A 27,972-nucleotide genomic window follows, 5' to 3' on the forward strand; every position below is an offset into this window, starting at 1 on the left:
CCCGGCCTGCCGGCTTCTGCCGCGACCCGGCTATCGGTTTCCGCTGCGTCCCGCTCCTGCCAGAAGAAAGAAAAGAGATGTGCCCAAGCCGGCTGTAAAAAAAGAGAGAGAAAAAGTACTGCGGAAAAGAAAAAAGAAAAAAGAGATATGTCCGGCTGCTCCAGCCGCGACCTACCCGCGTCGCCGTCTGGCCGCCCAGTCCGCCTGCCGGCTTCGACGCCTGGCCGGCTGGGGGCCCGACCCGTTCGCTCGTCTGCCTCGACGCGGCTGCGCCAAGCCGGCCCAGCCGTCAGTCCGCCTCGATGCTCATTCGGTCGGACCCGACCGGCTGGGACCCCCCTTCGAGCACCCGGAGGCTCGAAGGCTACCCCCAGTGGGTGTGTCGGCGCGCTAGCGCCAAGCCGCGCCGGCTGTCATCGACAATCCCGCCTCGTCTGCGTCAAATCAATGTGAGCTCCTCACTCGTTTATTTTTGCACCACATGCAAAACAGGATAACCCCGAGCAACCCTCGGGGACCACCTCCGCCTTTATCACAGTCGCATCACTGTTCGCCCCGGCGCCGGCTAGTCTCGGCCCGGAGGCTGGCCGCTCGGCCCGATACGTTCGTTCCCACAGACGGCTTAGTAGCGCATACGGTACCAAAGGTCCACTCTCAGCCACAGATCGCAGCGCGGCTGTCCGGCAAGCGAGAGCAAAAGCTGGAGGTCACCCCACGCGAAAAACGTCCGGGAAAAGACGGCTTGGGCAACCCGGCCGTTTCCTTTATGAGTATCTACTCGGTCGAATCTGCTCCTGTTGTCCGAGTATTGTACGCTCCACTCCGCGGCCACTCTTCGTAACAGCTAGAGGCCGGCTCCGAGCTGTCTAGCTAACAAGAGGCAAAGCCAAAGAGCGGAGGGGATATGAAAAAGACTGAAGGGGGCTCGGACGAAACCGAGTCGGCACCCTCCGCATAAAACTTACAATGCTGAAAGCAAACATTTGATATATATCTGCGCGGACTAACTTTGCCTTTTGCACGATCATCGCTGAGGGGAACCCCCTCCTCGCCTGGAGACTCGGAGGCTACACGCGGGTTGCGGGCCCGACGTCGGCCGCAACCGGCGTTTCCATCGCCGCTGTCCACATCATCAACAGCAAGACCCTTCGGCCGACTCTTCGAGTCGCCTGGAGGCTCGGAGGCTACACCCAGTGGGTGCGCTCGCGCGCCCCCACTCAGCCAGCGGACTCCGCGTCCGCGCCCGGCAGGGCCCCGTGCCCTCCAGCCGGCGGACTCCGCGTCCGCGCCCGGCACCCTCGACGTCACCGTCGGCTTCATCAACAACAGCGAAGACCCTCCGCCCAACTTTTCCAAGTTGCCCGGAGGCTCGGAGGCTACACCCAGTGGGTGCGCTCGCGCGCCTGCACTCAGCCGGCGGACTCCGCGTCCGCGCCCGGCAGGGGCCCGTGTCCCTCAGCCGGCGGACTCCGCGTCCGCGCCCGGCACCCTCGACGTCACCGTCGGCTTCTTCAACAACGGCAAGACCCTCCGCGCAACTTTTCCAAGTTGCCCGGAGGCTCGGAGGCTACACCCAGTGGGTGCGCTCGCGCGCCCCTACCGGAAGCAAGCCGCGCCGGCTGCGGTCCGCGGCCGGCCGTCATCGACATCTACCGCTTCATAGACGCCCGCTAAAACCCTCCGCGCAACTTTTCCAAGTTGCCCGGAGGCTCGGAGGCTACTAACGGGGGGATGACCCCCGGGTAGGCCCAAGACGGCGAACGACGCTTCAAAACATCGGGGCCAGCAACGCCCCTCAATCCAGGTCGCACTTGGCCGGGTTGCTCAACCCGACCAAGTCCCTCAACCCGGCCAGACTCCTCAACCCGGCCGCCCGGCCGGGTCCCTGTCCGGCTGCTCCAGCCGGCCTGCTACGCGAAGTCAACTACGGCGTCCCATCTGACACGACACCGACAAGACGGCCATACTGCGATCACTATTGCTGATAAAGCATACGCTGTTCGCTCGTCACACGCGTCATCATCTACAGTGTACTTTGTCCCCCGGGCATTGATTTATAAGATGCCCCAGGGACAAAACTTAGCCTAGCATGCAAGCAAGCATGGCTTGGAATGTATGCTACACACTGTAGCTTACATCCCAAGCACACACCCATGCCTACATGGCGTACACCACAAGCTAGCCACATTATATAAGGTAGCTCACACCCATCCATCCAGGAGGATGGACTCCCACGTCCACAAGGCCACTCACGCACACACTTGTGCATACACATGCTCATACGCATAAGGCTCTCTACTGCCTTCTGTAATACAACTTCAGGAGCAATTTTGTACTGCCCGACATGTACACTGCATATATATTCAGACATGCAGGAGTAGGGGTATTATCTCTCCGGAGAGCCCCGAACCTAGGTAAATCACCGCGTGCTGTTTGCCCAATCCCGTCCCTTGACCTCCAAAGCAGTCTTGCCCTCACCACAAGCCACCGCGTGGCATCTGTCGTCTCGCGAACCCGCCCGCGAGATAACCCTGACAAAGTGGTAGAGAAGTAATCTAGTCCCGATAAATTGCAATTTGAGGATTAACTGAAATGCATGCCATGGGGTTGTTGCCTTAACCTATCAACAATGCAGGGTAGAATGGTATGTGGTGAAAAGGCAAGCACATGAAAACAAGGGATAAATAGTAAGAAATGCATCTAGCACCAGTGAGTTGTGGGATCCAACGGCTAAAGTTCCCAAATGATTGTAGTGCAACCTTATATGTGCCTTGGATTACATATTTAAATAGCCAAGGAAACACACATTTAAGTCATGTTGAAAAAGTGACTGCCTTAGTAGGAAAAGTTAACTTAAGTCACTATATTAGATTTGTATATATGCAGGTTTGAACTGAATATTTTTGAATGATTATGGATAAACAATGTTGACTCATCATTCAAATTTAATTCAAAATTATCAAACTAGCAACATCAAACTAAATAATTTCAAAGATACCTAAATTCATATAGTGTTAAGGATAAAACCAATTGAGCCGCAGATAATTCACAATTGGACACCAAAACTCACAATTTCAAATATATACTTAGTTGCTTCTATAAGAAATTATAATTTCCAAACTATACAAATAGGTGAATGGTAACTAGTAACCAAAGAACCAAAACTAAAATTCTAAGAACATTCTAGTTATGTTGAGACTCACAACTAGAACTTAAAACTTTCGTTGTTCAACAAAAGGGTTTGAATTTAATTATTTATATAATTCTAGTACATTCTGCATAAAAAATAAAACTGATATGATCGATTATAATGCTAAAGTATAATCTAATGTGTGTAGCAAATGTCATAAAATGGTATTAATAATATAGACTTAATGGTTTGTTTTTGCAAACTTAGTAAACAAAGAAGAACAAAGTCTAACTACTAAGGCAGATTATTTCTAGATTATATTTACTAAAATAAATGAACAAAGTCTAACTACAAACTTAGTAAATAAATGGAGAAGGCATCGTTTTATTTCTAGATTATTTTAAATAAAACTATGTACATAACTCAAACAAAGAGTGTGTCCAATATATGGAACACCTTAATTAACTCTAAATTATGGGGAACAAGCAAGCATACATGATTAATATTTTTTATGAGTTAACGAGTGAAACTCTTTTGGTGGTTGGAGTGAATTGGCCGCGATCATTTCTCGTGGTCTATACTTGCCAATTGTACACAAAGTTATAGGTATTTATATGCTTATTTTTAGGCGTTTAGTCCAAAATATTTTAGATTACTCTTGTATTGTTGTAACTATAGATGTGTGGTATGCAACTTGGATGTCATTCTTATACAAAGTACCATATCACCTTTTGAAATGTAATGTCGGATTCACAAATTGTATTTATATTTCAAAACACGGCTATTCCCATTATGATAGGTAATGCGGATTTATTGTCATGGTGCATTTTGGGTTCACATTTAATGTGTTTCCAATAGTTTTATTTGATTTTATATAGTTTGATTGTTGTGTACAATATCATTTGCATAGTTGGTCTAACTTGATGAAACAAAATATGCGTAGGTAATCTAACTTCAGTGTTTATTCTCAAGTGGGAATTGGTGCAACTAGAAGATTTCAAAGAATTTTTGTGTCATTTGGTCACTATGGTACTTAAAGTGACATATAACAGTCCAAATTCCAACTAGAAGATTTCAAAGTTTTTTGTGTGATTTGGTCACTATGGTGCTTAAAGTGATATATAATAGTCCAAATTCTTGTCAATACTACTCTTTCATATGACCGTTTGGTTTAAAAGTATTCAAATTTGAATCATTATATGTTTTGTTTCTTAAGTTGTATACAACCTCCATACTATGATTGGCACTTTACTGTGAAACTGCAGACACATTTAAGTATGTAGCTGACAATGATCTAGTTTTTATTTAGTTTCATTTTATTTCCTTGCTCTTATGAGAGTTTAATGAGACACAAAAGTTTCGTAACTCTGTTGTTGATCATAAAGTACATCCCCACGTATTGATTTGAGTACTGTCTTTTCTAGGAAATACTCACAACGTGTTGCACTAATGCACATGTCATCTTAGGTCTTTTCCGCCAAAAGGAATGCATACATTGGTTGAACAAGTTCTATATGTTCTAAAATTATAGTTACATTTATGAGAAAGGAGGCGTCCGCCTGGCTTTAGACTATTAAAGCCCTTTTTGGAGGTATTACAACTTTACAAGAGCTAGTTCTTACAGACCCACATAAGGGCGGAATGGCTCAAAAGAGCGAAAAACGAAGGGATACAAGCTGGGGGTTGCCAACAACAACAAAAAACTCAAAGATCGCGCTTCACCATGTGTCCAAAGGCCTGGCACGAGCTGCTCAAGTGTCGATGAGTCCTGGTTCCCGCACATTAATCTCCAGAGCTGCAAGAAGATAGTCATTTTGTATAACCCGTCAGTTGGGTGCTTAATAAAGATCCCTCATATAAGAGATTTGTTCCTAATATGCCACAATGGCCAAGCAAGAGCAAGAAAGGAAACCCAAGATATGCGACGAGCCTTTCCAAACAACCCATGAGAGGGGGCAAGGAAATCGAGAAGAAAATAAGTTCGTTGTCCTCGGGGTGACCACATAGCCGAATAGGTCATCCTCGACATCGTATCACTTATAGACTTGATCCCTACTAGGCAGGCGATCTCTAGCTAGTAGTCGAAGGAAGAGCTTGACTTCGGTTGTGAACTTTGCTTTCCAAAGAACTCATGGCTCAAAGATATCGACTCCTTGGAGGAGTGCCCACTAGACCGAGTGGTGGTTAACTCACCTGATTTTTACCAAGGTCGAAATAGAGGCGTCCTCGGAATCGAAGATATTCTGATTGGCATGCAGGTGGCTCATCTCCATCCATAGTACCAAGTCTTCTGCCAAACGTCCTATCGAACCGCAGCCACCGCTGGCCCACGCTCCAAGTGTCTTTAACCATCAAACATTGATCGTCCGCAATCTCTAAGAGGCGGGGAAAGGAATTGCAAAGCGGTCCCATCCCCGCCCAGTGTATAGCCAGAAGCAAGTGGCATGGTCATCTGATATTGGGGATGACAAGTTCCCTTGCAAGGTACTTCTTCCTGAAGATTCTAGCCATAGGCCCCCTGCCTTTGAGGATTTTCCGCACCCACTTAGCTAAAAGGCACCAACTCATGAGTTTGGTGTTGATGATGCCAAGTCCGACACCTTCTTAGGGGAACACAATGTGTTCCATTAGAACATGTGGTAATTCTGCTTGCCCTATTCATTTTTGCCAAATGAATCTAGACCTGACTTTATCAAATGTCTCATGGATGTCATCTTGAAGAAGGTAAGGCCCATGGTGTACATGGGAAGGCTATGAGACATGCATGGATGTTGATATACTTTCCATAGAAGGACATGTCTTTTCCCTGCCAAGGTTCGACACGCTCCATGACCCTGTCTGAAACACAAAGATATGTAAGGAAGTGAACCGGACTTGCAATTCAGATAATGTGCATGGATCTGAACTGACCCTAAGGTGTACCCCCATCACGGCCGTCTAGCTTTTCTTGAAGTTGGTCTTCGGTTCTAGATGGACTCAAAGCACATGAGATTGGTGATGCCAATTAGGTCATTCCTAATGAGGATGAGGGCATCACCCGCATATTGGAACTGACCCTAAGTTGTACCCCCATCACAGCTGTCTAGCCTTTCTCGAAGTTGGTCTTCAGCCCCAGATGGACAAAAAGCACGTGAGATTGGTGATGCCAACTGGATCATTCCTAATGGGGATGGGACATCATCCACATATTGGAGGTGGGTCAACCCTCAATATGACCTGCAGCCCTAGCTCCCTTAAGCATGGCAGGCAAGGCATCAACAATTAAGTTGAAAGGACACCCCTGTTGTTCCTAAAAAGGGGTCATGGACCCCAGTGATGTTGATGGCCATTTACCCCTCTAAACAACTGCATGACCCAACTAACTCATCGGGGTCAAAGTTCGTATGCATCAGCCATCATGTCCTTGGAAAAATCCTAGTTGAGCTGGTCCTAGGAAGCCTCCTCCTTGGAAGAATGCACCTCACGCAACACTTCGTCAAGAACCACAATCCAATCGAGTATGTTCCGCCACAATCCAATCGAGTATGTTCCGCCCTGGGATGTAGGGTGACTGGTTGGGGTGGATGATCCTATTGGTCACCGGAGAGAGCCAGCACGCAAAGCCCTTAGCAACAATCTTGAACACTATGTTAATCAAGGCAATTGGGCTATATTCGCAAATGGTCTTTGTCCCTGCCACCTTAGGGAGCAAAATTAACACCCCATGTTCAAATGCTTTATGTCAATCAAGTCACGAGTGAAGTCGTCGACCAGTTAAAGAATTTGGCCCCGGAAGCAGATGCTTGATGTTAATCAAGCCATGAATGAAGCAACCAGTTGGTGTATTCGGCCACCAGGCATGGTTCAAAACAACTTGTAGAAGGCGATCGGGAAGCCATTAGGCCCTGGGGGTCCGATTGGGTATCCCTAAGAGCTGCCTCTAAGTCCTAAGGGGGAAGGGTGCTGTTAGCACCACATTCTCATCAGCTGACACCTTCCTGTTCTCCTTTGAGGCGAGGCAAAGACAGAAGCTCATCCCTGTAGCCAACCAGCTCAGGATAGAAGTCGTAAATATGTTGCTGCAAGGAAACACTATCCGAAATAGCAGAGTCTTCGACATGAAGGGATAGAATGTTACACCATTGACTTACTCCCCTTGGCCACAACATGAAAGTATGAGGTGTTCAAGTCTCCCTTCAGGTTCCATTGTTGGTGGCCCCTCTGCCTCCAGTACTACTGCTTGCAACTGGGAATGAAGCTCATTTTGTATTCGAGGACGTATATTCTAGCCCACTAAATGGGAGAAAACTTGACCAGATTCGCTCTAAGTCCAAGACCTTGATATCAATTGTTAAGGAAGCTTTGCCCTTGAGATAATGTCAAAGTCTAGAAATACTATGTTGCCATTGGTTTAATGCATCACAAAGGGGACCGAAGCAGTGAGGAGGCCTGATTGGGCCTCGAGCCACTTATTTCTCACAAACTATAGAATCCCAACTTTCCAGACCATGTGTCCCGAAAAAATGGGCGCTGCGTTGGACGCGGTACTCACATGTGTCCAGCAAAAGGGACAATGGTTAGAACCTAGCCTCAACGTGACAAAAAGTGAGCACAAGTGGTACCTAGTGTCCCACTCATTGAAGAGAAGAACTAGACGAAGCATGGAACCCACGCTAAAACTTCCGGAATTGCTAGTGTGTTATCCAGTCATCGAACAAATCAGCTAAGCCCCCGATTGATGTGTTGTTGTTCTTGTTACTACTTCACTACATGAGGTTCAAATCTCCTCCTACAATAACTGGAAAGGGCGAGGCTTCAATTTTACTATGGAGCCGACCGTAATGGTTCGCTAGACCATAAACCAGAAACAATTCCCACTTGAAGTGATTGTCGCGCCGAGTCGGCTCCTTGTTGACAAAGAATCTACCCTGACTAACAGTGCCAATCTCGAATGAGTCCTCATCGGCACCCAGAAGGAGACCGCATGAGTGACCTATCGCTGGAATCCAAGTCCACGAGAAAGCGCACACCCAAGCTCATAACGCCACATCGGAAAAGGATTGCATGACGGTCTCTCGGATCCCAACAAAATCAACCTTCTCACGATGAATGAACTTTGCTAGCAATCACCTTCTATCAAGCCAGGGATCGGGTCCTCACCCTTGAGGTGGACCGGCCACCTCTACCCTGACCATGGCCCCCACATGTTGTGGGTTTGCATCTGGCCATATAAGTCGTAAACAAGGTTTTTGTTTAGGTTTCTTAGCATCCACCTCTGATTTCAGACCCCGCCCAACCGTGGATGACCCCTCTGCAGCTTTGGTCTTTGCCTCAACCGTGGACAAGTTCCTATGCCCTCCTACTAGTGATCTGATCCATAGGGGACCCCTTCTCCTACCTAAATATCACATGGCTGTCCGCTACCACCTTCAGAAGGTATGAAGTCTTAGTAAAAGTAAGAACTTTAAATGATCTAGACATAATTCTAGAAAAAATACCTCGTAGGTTCTTGGAATCCTTGAGGGACATGGCCCTCTCCATGTTGGAGGTCGTGCGGGACAGCCTAACACCCTTGCATGCCGCCGAGTGTGGTGAAGGATTTGTTGCCACTTTTAAAAAAAGCTATAGTCTTGATAAAAGCTAGAACTTTAAACGAAGACATGGAGCTAGTGATGGGTTTAGAAGCACTGTCCCATAGATTCTTCAAAGCCTTTAGGGCATTGGCCTCTCCATAGAGGTTATGTGGAGAGCCTTGCGCCCTTGTGAGCCGCCAAGGGTGGTGAAGGGACAACCGAGTGTGACGTTGAAGGGGCAGCGTCCAACATCTCCTAAAAAGCGTTAACGGGCATGATGTTGTCGTATTGCTTCGACGCCTTGCCGAGATGGCCTGGCACAATCTCAGAGGACTTTAGGGAGGGCACCCAACAATCCTTGCCCAAGGACGAGTCAAAGGATAAGTTAGAGCCGTAGCGCTCGAGACGGAGAAGTGTGAGTGCTCGTCTGTGATGTCCGATATAGCTGGTAAAACACACACCCAAATGTTTGGGGAGTCGTCATTGTTGGACACGACCAACGTCATTGACGTCGGACAAGTCATCCCCACTCGTGACGCCTCCTTAGCTAGCTTAGCGCAAAAAGCACCGTCTTCGGAGAAATTAGATCTGTGCTGGTTCAGGGGAAGGGATATCGATAATGAATAAAAGTAACAATCCATGTGTTTATGGCAATAAAAGTAGAAAAAATATATGACTATTGTTTCGTAACTGTGCGCCAAACTATATTATTTACCTAATGTCCAAAGTTTTACATGTGATGCTTTTATTTTACCAATGTTATAACTTGTTTGTTGAATAATTTACACACTTACTTCCATCCCAATTTTAATTGATAGTTCAGTAGATGTAGTGTGGTTTACAGCGAGTATATGTCTGAAATGATCAGGCTCTTGCTTTGTTTTAAATTCTCAACTAGAACACCATTTAGTCTGCACCTACGACTCTTGTTGATAATGTAATATGACCTCATGGTGCATATCTTAATAGGTGTAGAACCTACCTAATCCTACAAGAGATGATAGTCCCGGTACAAGTGTGGTCGATTGGGCATCCGGACAACCTCCCAATCGGTAGGGATGTTCATGATGGTTTGATATGATGCCTTCACCCATTACCTATCACTAGCGACAATTAGCTCCCGCGTTTGCATAGACCTAGGGAGGGGCTATCATTGCTATTATGGTGAAATCAATACTTCACTCCTGACGTCCTAAGGAAAGGTGTGTACATTTTTCTCTCTTGGACCACCTTCGTTGCCATTCTACTAAAGTTTTCTCATTTTTGATAATAACATTAGATTCTGCAATGTCCCTAGTTCGGTCTTATCTCCCACAACCTTCAACCGTGTCGCAAAACCAACACTTCATTTTTGCCTTCTAGAGGAGATGCATGTTCATTTGTCTCCCCTGGACCATATTCGTGGTGATTGTAAGAATTGTTATCGTTTTTTGATAATAACAAAAGATCCTTCTATGTCCATTGTGTGGTTTTATCTCCTATGACCTTCCAGAGTGTTTATTTGACCAAGGTGTGGTCCTTCGACTGCAACCTTGTCTCCTAGTGATGCTTCAAAGCATCTCCTAGTCAGAGCATGGTCCTTCAAGCGGCTTCATTCACAAGGGACTTCAACCCAAAACTAGGTTAGAGAAAATTCTTCTGGTTCACTCCCCAACCCGAGAAAGCATTGATCGATTTTGGCATGGTCTTTCAAGTGGTTTCTTGTTGGAGGGTCTTCAACTTAAAACCCAGGGTACAGGAAGTTTCACGCCTTTGGAATTGTATTTGTTAGCTTCATGCACTAGCCTACGCAACAAGTCCGAACTGATGGAAAGTACTAGGCAATCCATATATACACTTCAACACCCCCTCTCAAATGTGACGCGGGAAGTCAACACGTGAATAGAGTCAGAGGTATGGCTCAAGAGGCCTATATGTGGACCGAACTCAACCAAAAGTGGGCAACACCAAGTTTTGAATAAATCACGAAAGCCAGTACTTGAACTGAAGACCTTTGGCTCTGATACCATGTTAAGCTTCATGCACTAGTGAAGCAGCACAAAGTTTGTGGAGGAGCAACTCCACCTTGCTGCTACAATGTGTAGAGCACAAGTGTTGAAGGAACAACTTCAACGTGCTGCGCTAGATATCGCTCTAGAGGCGAATGTAGGTTGATAGGGCAGCAAGAGTTCAATCCAGAACTCCTAGGGCACAAGATCTACTCCAAGATCTTAGATAAGAACAACAAGTTCTATTATAGGTAGGGGTACATAGTCTGCCTCCAAAGTAGAGGCGAGGACCTCTATTTATAGGGCTTTGGGAAGCCTTCACATACTTCTACTTATAGCTGGAATACTCTAGAAAACATTATGTAAGTTTCACCATTCTACTCATAGCTACTCACAACTAGAAGACTCTAGAAAACAGTAGGTAGGATAGAAAAGAAAAGGAAAGAAATACTACACTAGAGTGGAAGCATCTAGAAGTAGCCAAACAGATCTGGCATGTGTTTTCTTTCTTCTCATCTAGTGTTCCTCATCATTCTCCCCTGGTTGTTTGGAACTCGCCCTCGAGTTATCTTCATAGAGCGCTTCTTCTGGATGGTAGAGAGTCAAGTCCGCAACATTGAAAGTGTTGGAGATACCCATGTCACTTGGAAGATCTATCACATAAGCATTATCATTTATCTTCCTCGTGATAGAGAAGGGCCCATACCTTCGCTGCCTAAGTTTCCCTTTAACACCTAAAGGCAGCCTCTCTTTTCGGAGGTAGACCATCACCTTATCACCGACTTGGAATGATTTTGGCCTCTTTTTGCAATCAGCAAGTTGTTTATATTTCTGGTTTTGTGCTTCCAAAGCGCCGCGAATCTCTTCAAATAACTCGGTGTAATTATCAGCAAAGGACAATGCTGATTTTGAGTTTCCCCTTGATGGCAGCTTCACCAGGTCCACCACATGTGTTGGAACTTTAGTGTGGACAATGGAAAAAGGGCTCCTTCCTGTGGATCTATGCTTGGAGTTATTGTAGGAGAACTCTGCAAGAGATAAAGCCAAATCCCATTGCCCCTTTCTTTCTCCACAAATGCAACGGATCAGATTACCCAAAAACTTGTTCACCACTTCCGTTTGTCCATCTGTTTGTGGATGAGCAGTGCTAGAAAATTTCAATTCAGTGTTGAATTGCTTCCACAAAGTGAGCCAAAATGCAGCAAGAAACTTGCTATCACGGTCTGAGACAATGGACCTTGGAACTCCATGAAGTCTGACCACTTCTCGAAAGAATAGGTTTGCCACATGATGAGCATCCGTTGTCTTGCGGCATGGGATGAAATGAGCCATCTTAGAGAATCTATCCACGACCACAAATACAACATCACTTCCTCGTCTTGTTCTTGGCAAGCCCAAGACGAAGTCCATAGAAATGTCCTCCCATGGAGCAACAGGAACAGGCAAAGGCATGTATAACCCTGTGTTCTGGACTTGGCCTTTGCAGGTCTGACATACGGGGCACCGTTGAACGAACTTTCCAGCATCTCTCTTTAGTTGTGGCCAAAAGTAGCGAGCTTCCAGGTTAGCGATAGTCTTGTCCCGTCCAACATGGCCACTAAGATCACTTGAATGGAGCTCTCTAACCAGCTTGTCACGTAGAGAACTTCTTGGAATGCACAAACGATCATTTTTGAAGAGATATCCATCTTGCATCAAATAGTCATCACCTAATGGTTGGCCCCTTGCGTGCTTTACCCAAACATGGCCAAAGTCTTCGTCACCCTCATACAACTCCTTTATTTGACCCATGCCCGGAAGTTCAGCTTCAAAAGAAGTCAAGAGGCATGCACGACGACTCAAAGCATCGGCCACTCTGTTAGTTATTCCAGATTTATGCACGATGAGATAGTTAAACCTCTCAAGATATGCTGCCCATCTTGCTAGCATGCGGTCAACATGCTTTTGATTTCTAAAATGCTTCAAGGATTAATGGTCGCTATAAACAATGAACTCTTTAGGCAGCAAATAGACTTCCCAAGTTTTCAACGCTCTGAAAACGGCGTATAATTCTTGCTGATAGGTACTCCATTTCTGTCTAGCTTCACTTAACTTCTCACTAAAGAAAGCAATGGGCTTCCTTTCTTGAGATAGGACAGCTCCAATGCCTACTCCACTTGCATCACACTCCAACTCAAAAGTCTTGTTGAAATCAGGTAGTACCAAGACAGGAGCTTGTGATAGCTTTTGTTTAATCTCATTGAAGCTAGCTTCAGCTGCTTCTGCCCATTGGAACTTTCCTTTCTTCAAACACGGTAATTGGTGCCATGATAGTGCTGAAATTCTTAACAAATCGCCTATAGAAAGTTGCAAGGCCATGAAAGCTTCTTACCTCAGAAATGGTCTTAGGAGTTGGCCATTCTCGGATTGCTTCAACCTTAGAATCATCAACACGAATGCCATCACATGTTATGACGAATCCTAGGAAAAGAAGTTGTGTTTGCAGGAAAACACATTTCTTCAAGTTGACGTAGAGCTCATTTTCCCTTAGTACTTCTAGCACCTTCCGAATGTGATCAAAGTGTTCATCCTCATCCTTGCTATAGATCAAGATGTCATCGAAATAGACCACAACAAAGTGGGATAAGAAGGGTCTAAGGACTTGATTCATTAAGTGCATAAAGGTACTTGGTGCATTTGAGAGTCCAAATGGCATGACTAGCCATTCAAACAACCCTTCCTTTGTCTTGAAGGCGGTCTTCCATTCATCCCCGGGTCTTATACGGATTTGATGATATCCACTTCTTAAATCTAGCTTTGTGAACACTCTTGCTCCACTAAGCCGATCCAAAATATCATCCAGACGGGGAATAGGGAATCTATACCTTACGGTGATCTTGTTAACGGCTCTATTGTCCGTACACATGCGCCAAGATCCATCTTTCTTTGGCGCGAGTAGGGCTGGTACAGCACATGGGCTAATACTTTCTCGAATGTGCCCCTTTTGCAACAATTCCTCCACTTTCTCCTTCAATATACCATGCTCCTTTGGGCTCATTCGATAGTGTGGAAGATTAGGAAGACTTGCTCCCGGAATTAAGTCAATTCTATGTTGAATTCCTCTCATCGGTGGCAAGCCATGTGGCTCCCCAAGTATGTTCTGAAATTCTGCCAATAAACCACGTACCTTTGCTGGAATTTCAACAGTCAGGTGCTCTTCTCCCTTTACAACAAGTGCAGCACACAAATCTGCCTCCTTCAAGTCTTCCATAAACTCATGAGAGGTATGGGAGATAGTTAACATAGTTTTCCCCTCCTCAGAGGTATTACCTTCGGGTTTGTTTGGTAAGATAATGATCCTTCTCTTGTTCCAAATGAAAGAGTAAGAATTTTCCTTGCCCTTGTGTGTAGTATCCACATCAAATCGCCAAGGCCTCCCAAGAAGAACATGGCTGGCATCCATGTCAACCACATCACACAACACATTTGAGCGATAATGCTTACCCAAAGAAAGTGGCAGGTTGCATTGTTTGGTGATCTTCATATTCACTCCTTTCTTGATCCATCCAATAGTGTAGGGATTTGGATGATCATGGGTTTCAAGCTTTAAATGGTCCACCAACTTTTGGGAGATAAGATTCTCGCAGCTGCAACTATCAATCACTAGTTTGCATACCTTGCCATTCACCGTGCATTTGCTCTCAAATATTTTCTTCCGTTGTGTGTCATCGAGTTGTGGTGTGGAACATAGGACAGCTGGATCACACATACCACCTCTTCACCTTCTTCTTGACAAACCTCTTGTCCGTCTACATCTTCAGATTCGTATTCTTCCTCATCGCTTTCACCATCATGGATAGTCGTGTTAACAAATTTCCTTAGTGGGCAGCCGCTGGATATGTGTCCCTCTTTACCACATTTATAGCACTTTGGACCTTCATTTGCCTTACCCTTGCCTCTAGTTTGCTTCGGGATGGGCTGTTTTGTCTTTGGTGGAGTGGTCTTTTCTTCCACTCTATTAGGTTGGCTCCTAGATGAGCCTTCGGTATGAGGATATGGAGGATATGGAGCCTTAGTTGTCTTTCTCATCCTCACAAACCTCTCGGCCTTTAAGGCTAGATCTTGTGCTTGATCAACGGACCAGATTTGTTGCATCATCAATCGATCTTGAATAGCATCATTGAGACCATTGATGTACCTTGCAACTTGTTGCTCTTCAGTTTCAGCAAGGTTGCACCTCACTTGTAGCCTTAGAAACTCCTCCGTGTAATCTGAAACAGTTCTATTTCCTTGAGCACAATTTTGAAATTGGATAAATAGGATCTGGTCATAATCAGCGGGCAAAAATCTCCCTTTCAAGAGGCCTTTCATTTATCGCCAAGTTCTAACACGAGGTTCTCCTCTGAGCCTGCGCTCCTCTTGAACGCGATGCCACCATGCACCGGCTCCTCCTTTCAGTTTGTATGCGACCAAAGGAACTCTACGATCTTCCGGAACCTCCATGACCTCAAAGAAAGTCTCCACTTCATATAACCAATCCAGGCACCCTTCAATGTCAACATTTCCATTAAAAGTTGGGATCTCAGCTTTCACCTTGTATGTATCTCTTGCATATGTAGGGTTGGGTACTCTCCGATATGCGTAGAGATCTGCTTCTTCAAGGGCATCATCATATTCTTCACCTTCAGAAGCTTCAACATAAATTGGCCTTCTTGAAGCACGTTGAACAGCACGTTGTTGTGGCGGTCTTGCTCCAAGATTACCTCTCCTTCTTTGTTGAACATCTTTTTCTTTAGATGAATCTCCTTCATTGGCAGCAGGGGGGACACCCTTTCTTATCATCTCAACCAGCTGACCAAATCTCCGATTAAGATCTTCACGCAGCTCTTTGATTTGTTGTTCTGCAGCATCCATCCTCTTCTCCAATTGCTCCATTGCTTGGTGCAACTTACTCTCGAAGAGGACAGCAAGAACTAGTATGGGTCAACGAGGCTCTGATACCACCTGAAGCAGCACAAAGTTTGTGGGGAGCAACTCCACCTTGCTGCTACAATGTGTACAGCACAAGTGTTGAAGGAACAGCTTCAACGTGCTGCGCTAGATATCGCTCTAGAGGCGAATGTAGGTTGATAGGGCAGCAAGAGTTCAATCCAGAACTCCTAGGGCACAAGATCTACTCCAAGATCTTAGATAAGAACAACAAGTTCTATTATAGGTAGGGGTACATAGTCTGCCTCCAAAGTAGAGGCGAGGACCTCTATTTATAGGGCTTTGGGAAGCCTTCACATACTTCTACTTGTAGCTGGAATACTCTAGAAAACATTATGTAAGTTTCACCATTCTACTCATAGCTACTCACAACTAGAAGACTCTAGAAAACAGTAGGTAGGATAGAAAAGAAAAGGAAAGAAATACTACACTAGAGTGGAAGCATCTAGAAGTAGCCAAACAGATCTGGCATGTGTTTTCTTTCTTCTCATCTAGTGTTCCTCATCAACTAGCCAGCATAACCAGAAATCTAAACTTGATGAGAAGGGCTAGGCAATCCACATATGCATTTCAGTAGTATTGACATCATGCACTAGGGTTGGTGGGGTAAGCCATCCCCAGAGTGTACTCGAAGTAGTTGTAGTGAATGTACTTGTTGGAATTGTATTGTCTACCGATGGCACACTTAGCCCCTTCTTTAGTGTTGTAAATTAAAATAGAGAAATATGTGTGGGGATATGATGCCAAATACGAGGTAAAGCGGGACAAGTGAGATTCCACTTTAGTATCATCGCGGTACGTTCTAGAATTATAGCATTTAGTATCATGTGGGACCAGTTCAAATCTTGGGTTCAGGCTCCTTAACTAGGTCCTCCATTTATTAGCGGAAGAAGGTATGAATATTTGACAACACAACCATGACAATGTGCTGGCTTTGTTAACGTTGGCATGCAACAACCCATGTCTCTTCTATTTGTCATTGAACCAATACATTCTTCAATCCACATAGAAAGATATTGTTGCCTCCCTCAAGGACCTTGATAAACTGGTTCACGTGAAGGAACCAAAGCATACCTTGAACCAAAGGCCTTAGCATTAATCTCCGATGTGATGTAGTTGGACATCATGGCACTTTCCACGGTAACCTCCTTTGATATTTTTTGCTAAAATATATTTTCTTGTTGGATGATAGTCATTTGGCTAGCAACTCCACTTTTACCTAGTTGCAATAGTTGCTAGTCACACCTACAGATCATAAAGTCCATTTTGTGCTTGGAAGCGGTTCTATGTGGTCTATCTTATTAAACTTTTTAAACTCCTAAAGTCAAATAGCTAGCATCACTTCATATCTATTTCCCATACAAATGGTGATATGTGATGATGTAAGTTTTACCTTCATATTTCCAAAGCAAAATGAACAAGAATAGATAGTGTATGGGAAAATCGCCACCATGCTATTATGTCTTGGGCTAAATCCAAGTACTCGAGCTCATTCACACATTAGGCTAACACCACTATCCAAAAATTTAACCACACCATTTTGTCATACAAAACTTATTAAAGATAACTAGTTATGATAGATCCCATAAAACTTGAATCAATGTGACTACTTATAAATGTGCCGCCTAGGAGTCCCAAATCTCTAAGAGTAACAAGTTTGGTGAAAATAAGTATGGGGATCATGAGTTGGTTTGCTGGAAGTCTAGATCAGATGATTCTCTTTTAATCCTCAAAGTTTGGTGGAGTTGAGTGGAGGAACCAAGAGGAATCGAGCTTTTAGGTTTTGACATTACTGGAGAAGCTCAAATGAGGATTAGGTGTAGAGGAAGAAGGGTGGGAATAGATGCCCTTCACCCCAATTCTAGTATTGCCTTCCAGCATACCTCGGGGACCCGGGGTAAACCAAGAGAAAACCTGCACCCCGAGGACCCGACCCATCAAGAGACTTTCGGCCAGGGGAAAAGGAGACCTCTTGGGACCCAGAGTAACCAGAGAGTTTTCCCTCCTCGGGCACCCGAGGGTCACAACAACAACAGGAAATTGAGTGGGTTAAGTGTAGGTACTGGAGGTGACAAGTGTATATGATATTTGCATGATACCCAAACTTACGCAACCACCTCAACCCCCTTTAATAGTGTGGCTTTCCTATCACTCAAATAAAACCAAGAAACACCCGAAGAACTTGCGCAATCACCTCGACCCCCTTTAATAGTGTGGCTCCTATGACTGAAATAAACCAAAAGACATCTGAAAAAGGCCTTTTTGCTTTTTGAAATGGGGGGAGGGGGGTCAGCCATCTGCATCATGATTCACTGAGGGACCAATGTCCTGAGATAAACTTGATAACCGACATTAGTCCCACCAATCATACAATCATCAACACCAAAACACATTAGGGTCTAGATGCATTTTCATCGTGTCCTGGCGGTACTAAAAATTATCAGTAGTGCCGATAGGATGGTGCGCAGGACCAGAAGCACTAGAGGGGATTGCACACGGGGAGTTTACCCAAGTTCGGGCCCTCAGCACGAAGGTAATACCCTACTCTTGCTTTAGATTTGATTAATAGGAGAGAACACCTCGTATGAGGGGGTTACAATGTATGTGGAGATGGTGCTATCGAGACTATGATAATGATGGTAGATGCCTCAAACTACCCCCAAGCCTCACCTTATAAAGGGGGACGAGGCTTCGGGTTACACGGTTTGCTAACTGACCTAGAGTTCAGACAAGGCAAGGAACTCCTTGACTTGCATGCCAAGGCGAGAACCTTCCAAAAGGACGACTTCCTACAAACCGAGGGGCCGTGGAGCTGGCCAGGTTACCGACTTCCTAGTGGATTGGCCACCCTCGATATCATGTAGTGTCATGCCCCTCAAGGTTGGTGCATTTGATTATCTTGTCCCTAAAAAGGTCCCTTTGCACCCACTTGGTAGGAGGACTGAGGTGATGGTGGCAAGTAGAGTCTATTGTGGTTGAGTATGGTACCTTGGTCCCCCACCTATCTTTAGACTCGAACTAACTCTTCCCTCATGCAAGACTTGAAAGAGAATTTCAATGCTCACTCAAACATCGTCGCCACAAAAAGCTAAAGCCAAACACATCCCATATCTAAGAGAAGGTGAGAAAAAATGGACCAGGAACCCAGAGTAGCTAGGGTTGCTAGTTTCGAATGTTCGGGTGTGTTAGCCGAGGCAAAGTGCAAACCTTTGTCAAGAGAGATTGTTTCAAATTCAGAATGTCGAAGTATCTAGACTGCATAATGGCGTGGTAATATCCATTTTACTAATCATTGGAACAAGGTGCCTTGGACATTTTGGGGCACATGCCGAGAGCATCAGAATATATCAAAATTCTCGACTGGTTTTGAAGTTGAGCTATATATATACGGGGAACACTTTAACCCCTTGCACAAGGAACACTTTGGCAAATTGATTTGTTGTCTTCAGTGAGTTGTTGCCCACCTCTTTAAGCCCCTTTTAAGCTAACCCTAAGTTGAAGAGAGTGGCTATGGGAAGGGAGTGGGTTATTTGAAATCTTAACCGAGCAGAGCATCAAGTTTGCCACCAAGCATTCGTCGCATCTATTTCTCTTAGGTTTGGGGACTACTGGACGGTAGGAGTCACCCGTGAGTAGCCAACCTTGTGGAATTGCTCTGGATGTTGTGAAGGCAGAACATCGACTAAGATCTACCCTTAGTGTTAGGACTCAGAGTTTGTGGCCGAAACTCAAGAGGAAGAAGGCTAGACCTTTGCGGTTGAGGGACTTGGCGTGCACGCCTCTCTAGTGGATTCGAACTCTAAGAAATATATCATCATCTCTATGTACTCTTAGCTAGTTTCTTCCACAATTATCATGCTTGTTGTGTTTGCATAGCTTGCTTGCGTGCTGGTAGTAGATTTTCTAGGTTGCCTCTCGTCATATAGTTTCTTCTACCTAGATATGCATTAGTAAGCCTTGCGCTTCTACAAATTCCACTTTAGTGCTTTGATTTGTTAGTCGCCTATTCAGACATCCTCTCGAGTTGCACATTCGACCTTTTAGAGGTAAATATTACTCCTACACTAGCATATCATTTTGATTTGTGCAATAGTTGAACCAACCAAAATTTGAAACGAAAATCGAAGAATCTAATAAACATTGTTGAGAAGCTATGGTTAACATATAGTATTAAATATTGCCATCATGAAAGTTATTTATTAGATACTAAGATTCACTTACCACATTTCCCTCAAAAGAAAAGATTCACTAACCACATTAGATGCCTCTTTCTTCCACTTCATTTCCCCTTGGTCCACATGAAGAGAAAAGAAATAAACCAAGAATGATAATTCATACAGTCTCAAGAAAACACACTTAAGATGATTTTTACATCATCTTATGAGACAAGCTAAAGAAGGGATGCCCATTTTCAAGTATTTCTTGATCCATATATGCACCTTGAGTCATGCAATAGAATGGCATTAAATAAGATAATTTTCATAAAAAATGTTGAAAATATAATCGTTGAAGAGGTTTAAATCCTTTTTCAGTCAACTACTACACCTAATTAGACATACCTAACATCCTAAAACTTTCTTAAACTCCTAAAGTCAAATAGCGGGGATCACTTATATCTTATTCATATCTATTTCTCATGCCAAGTAGTGATATGTGACGGTGTCCCAGCCCAGGGGTCTCCCACCATGTCGGTTCACGACCTGGTGGGCCGGGTTGAGGACCCCTGGGTCGCATTGGGTGGCCCATGGCAAATTCTACGAAGACTCCGGAAGACTTAGAGTAAAAAAAACACAGCCTTTAGTCCCAAACAAGTTGGGGTAGGCTAGAGGTGAAACCCATAAGATCTCGCGACCAACTCATGGTTCTGGCACATGGATAACAAACTTCTACGCACCCCTGTCAATGGCTAGTTCCTTTGGTGATACTCCAATCCTTCAGATCTCTCTTTACGGACTCCTCCCATGTCAAATTCGGTCTACCCCGACCTCTCTTGACATTATGCGCATGTTTTAGCCGTCCGCTATGCACTGGAGCTTCTGGAGGCCTGTGTTGAATATGCCCAAACCATCTCAGACGATGTTGGACAAGCTTCTCTTCAATTGGTGCTACCCCAACTCTATCTCGTATATCATCATTCCGGACTCGATCCTCCCTCCTGTGGCCACACATCCATCTCAACATGCGCATCTCCCCCACACCTAACTGTTGAACATGTGGCCTTTTAGTCGGCCAACACTCAACGCCATACAGGATTTCGGGTCGAACCGCCGTCCTATAGAACTTGCCTTTTAGCTTTTGTGGCACTCTCTTATCACAGAGAATGCCAGAAGCATGGCGCCACTTCATCCATCCGGCTTTGATTCGATGGTTCACATCTTCATCAATACCCCCATCCTTTGGCAGCATTGCCCCAAATATCGAAAGGTGTCCTTCTAAGCCACCACCTGCCCATCAAGGTTAACCTCCTCCTCCTCGTGCCTAGTAGTACTGAAACCGCACCTAATGTACTCAGATTTAGTTCTACTAAGCCTAAAATCTTACAATTCCAAGGTTTGTCTCCATAACTCTTAACTTCCTATTGACCCCCGTCCGACTATCGTCAACTAGCACCACATCATCCACAAAGAGCATACACCATGAGATATCTCCTTGTATATCCCTTTTGATCTCATCCATCACCAAAGCAAAAAAGATAAGGGCTCAAAGCTGACCCCTGATGCAGTCCTATCTTAATCGGGAAGTCATCGGTGTCGACATCCCCTGTTCAAACACTTGTCACAACATTATCGTACATGTCCTTGATGAGGGTAATGTACTTTGCTGGGACTGTGTGTTTCTCCAAGGCCCACCACATGATATTCCGCGGTATCTTTTCATAGGCCTTCTCCAAGTCAATGAACACCATATGCAGGTCCTTCTTTTGCTCCTTGTATCTCTCCATAAGTTGTCGTACCAAGAAAATGGCTTCCAATACTTAGAGTACAATCCGAAAATACTAGAGCCATGGAGGATTCTACCTTCACCAACGTAGCCGACTAGGATTTGTAACCCTAGGACCCCCAGTATGCTATATAAGCCGAGGGCGGTCTCGTCGGTAGGACAACATACGACCTGGGTAAATCTTTGCTTCCGTTACCATCGTGCCAAGTTGCCTAGCTAGGGCACCCTGCCGAGGGATCTGCCGGATCTAGCTCCGACAATATGTGATGGGCATTTTACCTTTATATTTCCAAAGGCAAAATGAACAAGAAGAATAGACAAGTGTATGGCAAAATCACCACTACGCCATTATGTATTTGGGACCTGTAAAACTTGAATCAATGTGACTACTTCTAAAGGTACCAACTCGCATGGTCAACTTGTTATATTTGATATTTGATGGACTTTGCCCATATATAACCCACAAAGTTAATGGCTTATGGGCTAGCTAGCCCACAAACAGAGACTTTACTGAATTATGGGATCACACCCAGTCAAATGTTTTTTATGGGAACACTATCCTTTTCAAGTTGTGTGACTTAAGGTCAATAACACCAAATTGTAGATTAAAGATTAACAATATGAAAAGTGTTTTCATACCACAGGGTTTGTGCTTTCACCATCTAAAATATCGCTACATGATTATTTTTTTAATATGCTCTCAAAATTTCCTGTCAGTATAAGATTCATTTTCTTCAAATTCTCAACCACTGGTCCAACAACATCTCCATTAACATATGAGGGTACAGAGTATATATTCTTTGGACAGATAGAGGTAACATTTTTAACCAGTATAGAGGTCATAACCAAACTATAAGAAAAAAAATACACGAGCTCTACTTTTCAGGTTTTCCTCTTTTTTAGTTTTTTTGGAAAATGCCGGCAAATCCTTAAACTTGAAAGTATAGTGATTTTTCAAATTTTAATTTACAATAATCTCTAATGCCAAAGTTTTGTTTCCAGCATTGAAGGTACATATGACCGGTATCAGCAATTTGCGGTGCCCGGAAGGAATCTGATTCAAGAAGATGCAACTGTCTGCAATGTAAAACAATTTAGATCACTTTTTATCAATGCATACCTTGCAGCCTGTGTAATTATGGAACCTGTAGGAGTGTAGCAGCCAAGTTTTGATACTTTTGTTGCATTCCTCAGTTTATAATCCTGCAGTTGCATTAGAAACACACTATGCATGATGTTGATGCTTGTAATCAAGAATTGTGTAGCTAATGCAGCACATTTGATGCTATATGGGTAACATTCTGTAAATGTAGCTACTCTTTTATCTGACCGAACTATCTATGTACTAAACTAGGTAGTAGTGGTAAGTACCTATTTCGTATCCTACATGGCCGAATTGTATGACATCATCTATACCCATATACCTCTTTGACAAGATACTTTTGTTCTAGGATGAAGATCCTTCAAATATGCAGTCAAGGCTTGGCGAGATTGCTGCCTGGTAGCACTTGAGACTTCTCACAATGTTTCCCAGTTCGTCATTTATTGTGTTCGACATTTAGCTGATTATTATTGAACTGCAGGTCTCTCGATAATAATGCTGACAACTCAGATGCCAGTAGTTTGGAGAAACTGGAGAAACTACTAAAGGATGCTCTGAGAATTACAGAATCTAAGAAGGTTAACTTTCATTGCTTTTTCTGTAGTAAAGCTTTGTATTGATGAGATTCCAGTTTCTGGGTCATGATTGACAGAAGTTGCTGAAAAATTGCGGTGCTTTCTCTCATAATTTCACCTGATTAAGCTTAAGATTACTCCAAAAATGTAGCACACACTTAGAATTATATTACTTTCAGCACTCCCAAGCTGGGTGCTCAACTAAACGTAATTAATCTCCGTTCCTCAGCAAAAAATATGTTTTTCTCCTCCTGAACTGATACTGCACGTATCCATTGATGAGGGGTAAGAGTTCTGATTTGATTATATGTTCTTAAGCAGAACAAAGAAAATCACTCAACAAAATACCCATCTTAAGACAATGAGCCTGAATGTTTCCTATATATTGGTAGATAATAGGTCAACAAAAATAAATTCAGGTGGCCACTTTTGGTGGTTTGCTTGGTAGTTTCAGGATAATTCATGAGTACTGAACTGTTAGCAGATTTACTAAATTAAGCATAGATGACGCGGCCTTGTATGTGCAGAAGTATACTTGTGGATATCGTCCATGTATTGGACAAGTATATGCATGGAGAAATCTAACCTCAGTTCTGAAATTGTGGACCTTCCAGCAAATGCCTTGTGAGACAAGATAACAGATGTTAGCATATTTTCTGGCTATATTAGAATTAAGCTTATTCAGTTTTTTTTTTTGCGGGGAGAGCTTATTCAGTAGTACTAGTTCATTATGTTCAGCAAGTGCACTTATTCATAGCATTAATATTCCCAGTAACACAATGGGGACGAACTGGCAACCGTTGATTTCTGTTGCAAATAACAACCAAAATGTGGCATTCATTATAATAGAGCCTGTCAGTTAATTGCCTGCAAACAGGATTTTTGCTGCTACTCTGATTCCCTCAGCATAATTCCCAGAGTACGTTTTATCTAATTTGAGCTTTGCTTTGTTGTTGCTGGAGTGCAGGCTTTGGCGAAACAAAATAGTGGCGGGAGCACGAGCGGAGAGAGCCCCAACGGACCTACGGGGCAGGAGAATGGGAGGAATGCTTGAGCAGAGCAAAGTTCCCCTGTGCTGTGTATGCATTTGATACTATGTTGCTGCCCCCACACACTGTTCTCCAGTTAGGCTGTTAATGGGCAAGAATTAGTTGCCAGGGCTGCTACTTGTAAGATGTAAGGGAGGAGGGGCAAATTTTAACGAAAGCGTGTGTGAGTTGGCTAATCTAATTACATATGCTTGTGCCGATGCCCATCTCTTATGATCTGCAACTGAATGGCAAAATTTGGTTCAGTAAAGGGGGTCTCTGTGCAACTGAATGTTACTACCTCCGTCTCTCAAGATGTAAGACGTTATTGTAGGCTAGCACTACCTTTCAAAGTTCTAGGGCAGTGGTATATTGCTGCATCCAGCAAAAAGAGTTTGGGAGCCTGACATGGAGAAAGTGTCAGCTGTGAACCTGTGACTCCAGGGTTATTGTGTGTTCTGATATTGATGGATATGGTTAAGCAAGTTGTTTGGATTTAGCTTTGCAGAATTGCATTACAGGCCTAGTAATTGGACTATGCCGCTTGATTTTCTTTCTGAAGTAGATGCAGATGCCGTATACCGCAGCTTATTTTAGTCAAGACGCGTGTGCGTGTGGTAACGAAATTGAGTTTCTTAAGTAGATAATCTGAGTTTCTTAAGTAGATAATCCGTATGGTGATGGTGTTACAGAAGCTAATCAGTGCTGCCACACCACGGAAGTAGATTAAGACAGAACATGAATAAAACAGTAAAATCTGGCGGATTCGTTAAATAAGTCATATATATGCCTGAACAGATTGAGGAAGACCTTTTTTTTTGCGGGGAAAGACTGAGGAAGACCTTACCACTGAGACCCTGAGGCCTGGGACATGAGGAGCTTAGCTTGGCACGTTTCGGCAGGTCTTCCTTGAGATTCTTCTTCCTGAAATACAATCAGGCAGAAGAACACATGGATGAATGTGAGTTGGATTAGCAGGAAAAGCTAGAGATGAACGGAAGAATGGATACTCCCGCAAATAAAAAAAGGAATGAACAAATAGATACGCGGGGACAGCAGAGGCAAGCAGTGAGCGAGTGGGAGAATGCGATGGCCGCAACACACCTGAACAACCTGCCTGCGCACGAAGGAACGGATGGAACGAGCCCACACGACGCGAGCGCCCTTCAACGCCGACACCGCCACGGCAATGGCAGCACGCGCGCGACCCCGGATCAAGGCTCGCCGTCCGAGCGGGTGCCGTGGATGCGCGCGCGCGCCGTCCTCCTTCCCTTGATCCTAGTAGCCTCGGGTCGCGGACGCACGCACGCACAAGCCGAGTGCAACGCATGCACGCCGTCGCTCTCGCCCACAGACAGGTTCGCCGCGCCGATCTCCCGCTAGGCTCTACATCATGCAAGTAATCAGCGCTGCATCGTCGACCGTGGGGAGGCAAATCTCAGCAGCTCAGTTTTGCCCGTGATCAGATGTCATCATTCTTGTGTTTTCTCGTTTCCTGAGGGGATCGAGCGAAACCACGCTAGACTTCTATGCGAGCGCATGGAACAAGCTCAGCAAGAACCAAGAACACGACCAAGACAAGAAAGAGAGCAAAAATAATCTCAACACGCCCATTGATCCCAGCCTGCGACGCCGGCCGATGCCTAGCTAAGCTGCTCTCAACAGAGCACGACACCTCAACTTGCTGGCAAGAACACACACATTCTACAAGGTTTCCAAAATGGGGAAAGAGAAAGAAACCAGACAGAATTTGTTGGCGAAATAACGGCAAGAAACCCAACCCCAACGCTGCCCACTGACCTGCATGGGCATGGCCGCGGACGAACAGGACCAAGTTGGCAACACCCACCCAACAAGTTGGTAACAGGACCAAGTGAGCTACCTCCCCCCGTTTATAGGACCCAGCCGGTGCTCGGGGCGCCTACACGTGGATGGGTCCCGGCGCAGCGACGACGTGTCGACCCGCCATTGGCCGGGGCTCGCTGGAGGCCGTGCGCTGCCACTCTAGTACTTCCGTATGCCCCGGTGGTTCGCTTCGCCGCGTGAGCAGCCTCGGTTCCCGCGCCGCCCGCCCACGCGTGGCGGGCCTGCCGGGTCGAAACGTCCCGGGTACCCAGGCGTACGTTTCGACCGGGGGCACGCTCTCTCTCTGCCAGCTGCGTCGTGCCGACTACTCCTGCCCGTTGGCCAGATCAGGCATGTGCCAATGTACGTACGCTCCCCTCGCTCTCGCTGCCGTCTTTTCACCGCCGGACGCGTTGATGGGAACAGGGACGGGTGGCGTCGCGTCGCGACCGGAAGCTATCGAGTGGCCGCACGCACGGCAGAGCGTGGGCGCCCCTTGCCCCTTGGGCTGTGCGAGGGGGCAAGGAGCCTCTCTGGCATGGCGGGCGAGGAACAGCATGAGGAATGGTTGGATGAACAGGATAGAAAGCCGCGACAAGAAATAATAGTGTGGAGGTGCACGGGAAAACCTCCGGCGAAATCCACATTGAAAGAAAAATCAAGAACAATAGGGTATGTCGTGCAGGTGATTTTCGGTATTCATGTTAAATTCCTAGCTCTGTCCAAGCAAACATATTGAATCCATGAGACTGCAATGCAACTTGCACTGTTCCGCCAAAGACAACTCGGGTGTGATTGACAGATTAGCACTAATTTCCCTTTCCTGTATTCATGTAAAAAGAAATACGCAAAACCTTTTCATCTATTCATCATCAATCATGACAGTATAAAAAACACCAGAAATATAAAAATTACATCCAGATTTACAGACCACCTAACGACGACTACAAGCATTGAAGCGAGTCGAAGACGCGTCTCCGTTATCACCCATCACTCGCTAGAGCCGGACAAAACCCGTTGAAGTCATCGTGCTAACTCTCCGTAGGACCAACGCATCAGAACATCAACTGTCGACGATGAAGATAAGCGTAGATCGAAAGGATTCAACTTGAACACACACGAACATAGACAAACAAAGATTGAATCTGAGCGGATCCACTAAAGACAACCACCGTCCGAATCCCGTGAGACCCATCGGAAACACACCTCCACACGTCCTCCGACGACGCTAGCCGCACAGCCAGGACGGGGGCTAAGCTGGGAGAACTTTATTCCATCTTCAAGAAGCAGCCGCCACCTCGTCTCACTAAGCAGGACACAAGCCACAAACTGACACAAAAAGACATCTAAAAATAAAGAAGCCCTCCCACCGACAAGGACTGAGATCCATAGTGCCTCCATGGCCAGGGGCCATAGGAGACGAGGTAGACCTGCGGCTCCGCTAGAAGGAGGCAAGAAATCATAGTCTCCCTACCTCGTGAGGGCACACAGGTCTACGAGACTGCAATGCAACTTGCACTGTTCCGCGAAAGAGACAACTCGGGTGTAATTGATAAATTAGCACTAATTTCCCTTTTCATTTGTCTTCCTATATGGGACTGACGACAGGTAGAATGAGGGACTTTGTGATAGTATAATTTACATGTAAAACACCATGATAACTTTGATCCGATGAAAAAAGATTGTTGAACAACATATCTGTGATAACTTTCGTGCAAATAGCATGAGAATATACTCATATCTGAATTGATAAATTACTTAGCCCAAACGTGATAACTTTTGATCGAAAAAATAGTCGTCCGAACATACCAATATGGGATCTTAGTTTCGAAGGTCTCGGCTCG

General features: G+C 45.1%; 1 protein-coding gene and 1 long non-coding RNA gene across 3 annotated transcripts in view; one reads left to right on the top strand and one right to left on the bottom strand.

Moving 5' to 3' along the window:
- Positions 1 to 24,502, top strand: part of LOC780692 (MADS-box transcription factor 51) — a gene marked incomplete at its 5' end in the record, with an annotated part of 34,628 nt that extends 10,126 nt beyond the window's left edge. The window contains 5 exon segments of the mRNA XM_044503227.1: positions 22,581 to 22,662; positions 23,030 to 23,079; positions 23,162 to 23,258; positions 24,223 to 24,258; positions 24,260 to 24,502. Of these exon segments, the coding sequence (XP_044359162.1) occupies positions 22,581 to 22,662; positions 23,030 to 23,079; positions 23,162 to 23,258; positions 24,223 to 24,258; positions 24,260 to 24,346 (352 nt within the window).
- Positions 4,432 to 26,302, bottom strand: LOC123080318 (uncharacterized). 2 transcript variants are annotated; one of them, XR_006438307.1, is made up of 6 exons: positions 25,388 to 26,062; positions 25,131 to 25,207; positions 23,842 to 23,876; positions 22,699 to 22,781; positions 19,860 to 19,926; positions 4,432 to 4,925 (listed from the first exon to the last, which is right to left on the bottom strand). It is a non-coding gene; the product is annotated as an uncharacterized lncRNA (long non-coding RNA). The 2 variants fall into 2 exon arrangements; XR_006438306.1 differs by lacking the exon at positions 19,860 to 19,926 and adding an exon at positions 26,084 to 26,302 and having other exon boundaries at positions 4,447 to 4,925; positions 25,388 to 25,669.
- Between the last annotated feature and the right edge of the window lie 1,670 nt (positions 26,303 to 27,972).

This window comes from Triticum aestivum, chromosome 3D (assembly GCF_018294505.1).
Source record: "Triticum aestivum cultivar Chinese Spring chromosome 3D, IWGSC CS RefSeq v2.1, whole genome shotgun sequence".
NCBI lineage: Eukaryota > Viridiplantae > Streptophyta > Magnoliopsida > Poales > Poaceae > Triticum > Triticum aestivum.